General features: G+C 40.7%; 1 protein-coding gene across 1 annotated transcript in view; it reads right to left on the reverse strand.

Moving 5' to 3' along the window:
- Window positions 1-1,561: 1,561 nt before the first annotated feature.
- The window catches only part of ASCC3 (activating signal cointegrator 1 complex subunit 3), a 273,528-nt gene continuing 271,128 nt past the window's right edge, over window positions 1,562-3,961 (reverse strand). Inside the window, exons 40-41 of the mRNA XM_009320160.1 lie at window positions 2,260-2,435; window positions 1,562-2,167 (exon numbers count right to left, since the gene is read on the reverse strand). Coding sequence (XP_009318435.1) covers window positions 2,020-2,167; window positions 2,260-2,435 — 324 coding nt within the window. The 3' untranslated portion in view covers window positions 1,562-2,019. The remainder of the gene's footprint in view (window positions 2,168-2,259; window positions 2,436-3,961) is intronic.

Genomic DNA, 3,961 nt, shown 5'->3' on the forward strand with positions numbered 1-3,961 from the left:
ATAAATTAATGTTTAACTGTTGAGCCTCTGAAACCAGCCAGCCTTCTCTTTGCTGCAATGTAGTGTTGCCAGCAGGTTTGGGGAGGTGATCAGCACTGGTGAAGCTACACCTGGAGTACTGTGTCACGTCTGGGCTCCCCAGTACAAGGGAGACATGGACATACTGGAGAGAGTCCAGCGAAGGGCCGCGAAGATGGTGAAGGGACTGGGGCACCCCTCACATGAGGAAAGGCTGAGAGAGCTGGGACTGTTCAGCCTGGAGCAGAGAAGGTTCGGTGGGGAATCTCGCCAATGCGTATGAATACCTGAATGGAAGAAGTTAACGAGAACGGAGCCAGGCTCTTTTCAGTGGTGCCCAATGACAGAACCAGAGACAATGGGCACAAACTGAAACTCATGAGGTTTCCTCTGAACAGCAGGACACACTTTTTTACTGTGAGGGTGACCAAACACTGGCACAGGTTGCCCAGGGAGGTGGTGGAGTCTCCCACCTTGGAGATATTCAAAAGCCGTCTGGACACGGTCCTGGGCGACCCGCTCTAGGTGACGGTCCTGGGCGACCAGCTCTAGGTGACCCTGCTTGAGGAGGGGGGTTAGATCAGATGACCTCCAGAGGTCCCTTCCAACCTCAGCCATTCTGTGATTCTCTGTGGGTGCAGCACCGCCAGTGTAATTTTTTTTTTTTTTTTTTTGGGAAGCTTCCAGGCAACAACTCTGCTGTATTCTTTCATCTGGTGAAACACAATGGAAATGATAGCAAAATGATCCCTCAGAGAGGTAATGCTTATCAGCTAAATGCAAAGCTGAACAAGTTCAAATATTAATATTCAGTTTAAGGTCTAGTCTATCTGAATGAAGATGCGTGATGTTTTTGCAGTGTGTTGCCTCCAAGTACTCGCTCAGCACCTTGAATCCCCTTAAGGCTGAGAAGAGGACTGACCTCAGGACGTGTAGATCGAGGTAAGCAGTCTGATCGCTGTATTGTGCAGAAGACAGACCCTGCTACCTTTTCCCTTCAGATGTGTGTCTTGCAGATGGAAGTGCCTCCATGGTACTATCACTGAGCTGGGCATCTCTTAGACGCTACCTGTCATCTGGCAGAACTCTTCCTTGCTCACCAAGCCATCTGTTGTAAACCGTTTTTGGAGCCCCACTCTCCCTTATTTACAGAATGTAGTTGCCCACTTTAGCACTGAACCCTGGAACAGGACACGCGATTTTATATGCCTTAGTCCTTCAAAATTCAGGAAAAAACACTAAAGAAATTGTAAATATGTAATAATATGTATGGGGGTGTGTGTGTGTATATATATGTATGCACATACATGTAAAGGGTAAACTTTAATTATGATCTATATAAATTGCATCATTGCTATACTGGAAATATTTTATACTGTTTAGCATGCCTTTACAACTGGATGTACTGCATATATAATTAATATAAATTTGTGAAATTTTTCCTTTAGATTATCGCCTTCAAAATATAGTATGCGTAAGAGGAGGATTTTGTTACTATACATCTCATTTTACACTAAAAAATCTAATGCAAAACATTCTTATGGACTTATTTTTATTAAACATGAAATATAACACATCCATCAATATTTTCAGCAGTTCTTAGATCAAATTTTGTATTTTTCCCTATAAATTAAAAAAGTTGACTATTTAAACTACAGTAATACATAGGCTACAGCACACTTTTCAAAGTGAGGACTATAGCCCTAAATTTGCACACATTACAATATCTTTTAGTCTTTAATTTTGATGTGTCGAAATTCAATTAACAATATGACTTCTTAAAGACGAAAAATGAAACAAGAAAAGACAAATCTTCATAAAGGAGTAAGGCCACTGTGGCTAACTCTGTTACCAGAGTCAATACAGTAGTCACTTTCAATTTCCTAGTTGTCTTGAGGTTTGAAGTTGGTTCCACTAAGGCAAACGCATTTTTGGATGTCCAGAACGACCAGATGTCTTAGCTGCAAGACCAGTTCTCTTAAATGGACTTTTCCAATCGCCTTACTTCAGAGCCAGGTGACCCATAGCATCAGACGCCTCTGTTGGGACTTGTGCTGAAGTACTAGCTGGTACAATGTTCAGGTAGATATCGTACTGTTGGTCCATGCCAAGGTAACTGTCGCTCATGAGATACAATGTGTAGATACACCTAAAATGTAAAAAGCAGGATCATTAGTTTGGAAATTAGGTCCTGACTACGTGGAAAAGATAATCGTTAAGAGAACTTTAAGTTTTACATACTTTCCAGGAGTTTCTGGAGTATAAAAAGCAACAGAAACAGTATTTCGATTTCTGATGTATCCAGTTCTCTTCAGGGCGATGAGTTCTTTTTTGTCAACTTCTCCCAATATCAAAAACCATCCTTCATCTTTAACCTTGGGGAATCGAGGAGCCACTGCTTTACTGTCTTGCTTTCCCTGTTGGGGAAAAGAAACAGTTTAGTAAAACCAGAAATCACCTTCCCAAAATGCCATTCTTCCTTGAATGAAAAACACCTCAAAAACACATCGTCGTGAATTTTTACATAAGACGCTAATTTAGCCAGACTAAAATATTTTTGTTATTTCCTTCCAGATGAAGGGTTTTTTAAAAAAGTAAAATTGCAGTCCACAGGGAAAAACCCAGCATACGAGCTACTATACCACTTATTTTGTAAGCTATTAAAACTTGAATGGAAATACTGTTCCCTTTTTGTAATTTCATCTAATGTGTTCCAAATACTACTCTCTGCAGAAGGGTTAATTGTAAACCTTGTGCCTGTAAATAATGCTAAACAATATTGTTCAAGATTACTATAAAGCCAAAACCAGCACTTGAAGTCTTTATTTGAGGTTGATATAGCAAAAGGAAAGATTATGTCAGTGATTCTTTAAGACAGTGACTTTACTGCTGAAAGCTGAAGATACAATGATGCGCACTCCATCAGCATTCATTTCGTGTTCTGTAGATGGAAAGGTTTTACTGAAGATTTATACAGAAGAAAAAGCACCACCATAGCAATGAAGCTTCAGAAACAGTGTGATCCAGCCGTTCCTTACAAAAGAGGGATCAAATTCTAGGAGAGGTTTATAAAACAGTGATCGCTGCACGAAGTGCTCCTGCTCCCTTCTTTTCTGTGGCTTCTGGTTAGGAAAAGTCTCTGTCAGTAACTGGCACAGCAAATAGAATGACTGATGGAGGAGCTTTGACCCTTTCTCCTTCCTGCAAATGAGACAGCCTCCCCTTGAAGCTGTGGTGAATCTGCTGTAGTCAGGACAAGAAGTCTTTTGGGAAAGAAGAATGCTTTTCAAATGTAATTCTTTAAGTAATGTAACTTAACTTCAGGATTTACAACAGAACATATAGATCTCCGTTATTATTTTTATCAAAATGAAGTTGTCTTAAAGGTCTCAGAACTAACATCTAAAACTCTTCTCTGCTTATATCTTGAACTCTTCTTCATATCTTAACAAAAATGCTGGTAATTATAATTCTTAGTTGTTTGAAATGTTAGAAAAATTCATTAGCAAAATTATAATCACGGTGGTCCATATGCCACTAATGGTATGCAAATGACAAAAAAATGCATCTGTAAGTAAGTGGTAGCTACAGCATCAGCAGTGCCTGATCTGAACGCAGGAGGCATGGTCTTAACTCTTCCAAGAGCCAACAAACAGGTACAGCGAGTTACCGATGCTACAGGCAGAGCAGTTGGAAACCTGCGCAGCTGCTGGTGTTTCTGGCCTGGCACATCAAGACTTGCTGAGGGCCCAGTGAGGTGACCAGGCCAAGAGGAAAGGGGATGTGCTTTAACTGGGTGTCCTGGTTTTGGCTGGGATAGAGTTAATTTCCTTCCTAGTAGCTGGTACAGTGCTGTGTTTTGGATTTAGGCTGAGAACAAAGTCGATAACACACCGATGGTTTAGTTGTTGCTAAGTAGTGCTTACGCTAGTCAAGGACTTTT

The sequence above is a fragment of the Pygoscelis adeliae genome, unplaced genomic scaffold (assembly GCF_000699105.1).
Source record: "Pygoscelis adeliae isolate BGI_AS28 unplaced genomic scaffold, ASM69910v1 Scaffold41, whole genome shotgun sequence".
NCBI classification, from domain to species: domain Eukaryota; kingdom Metazoa; phylum Chordata; class Aves; order Sphenisciformes; family Spheniscidae; genus Pygoscelis; species Pygoscelis adeliae.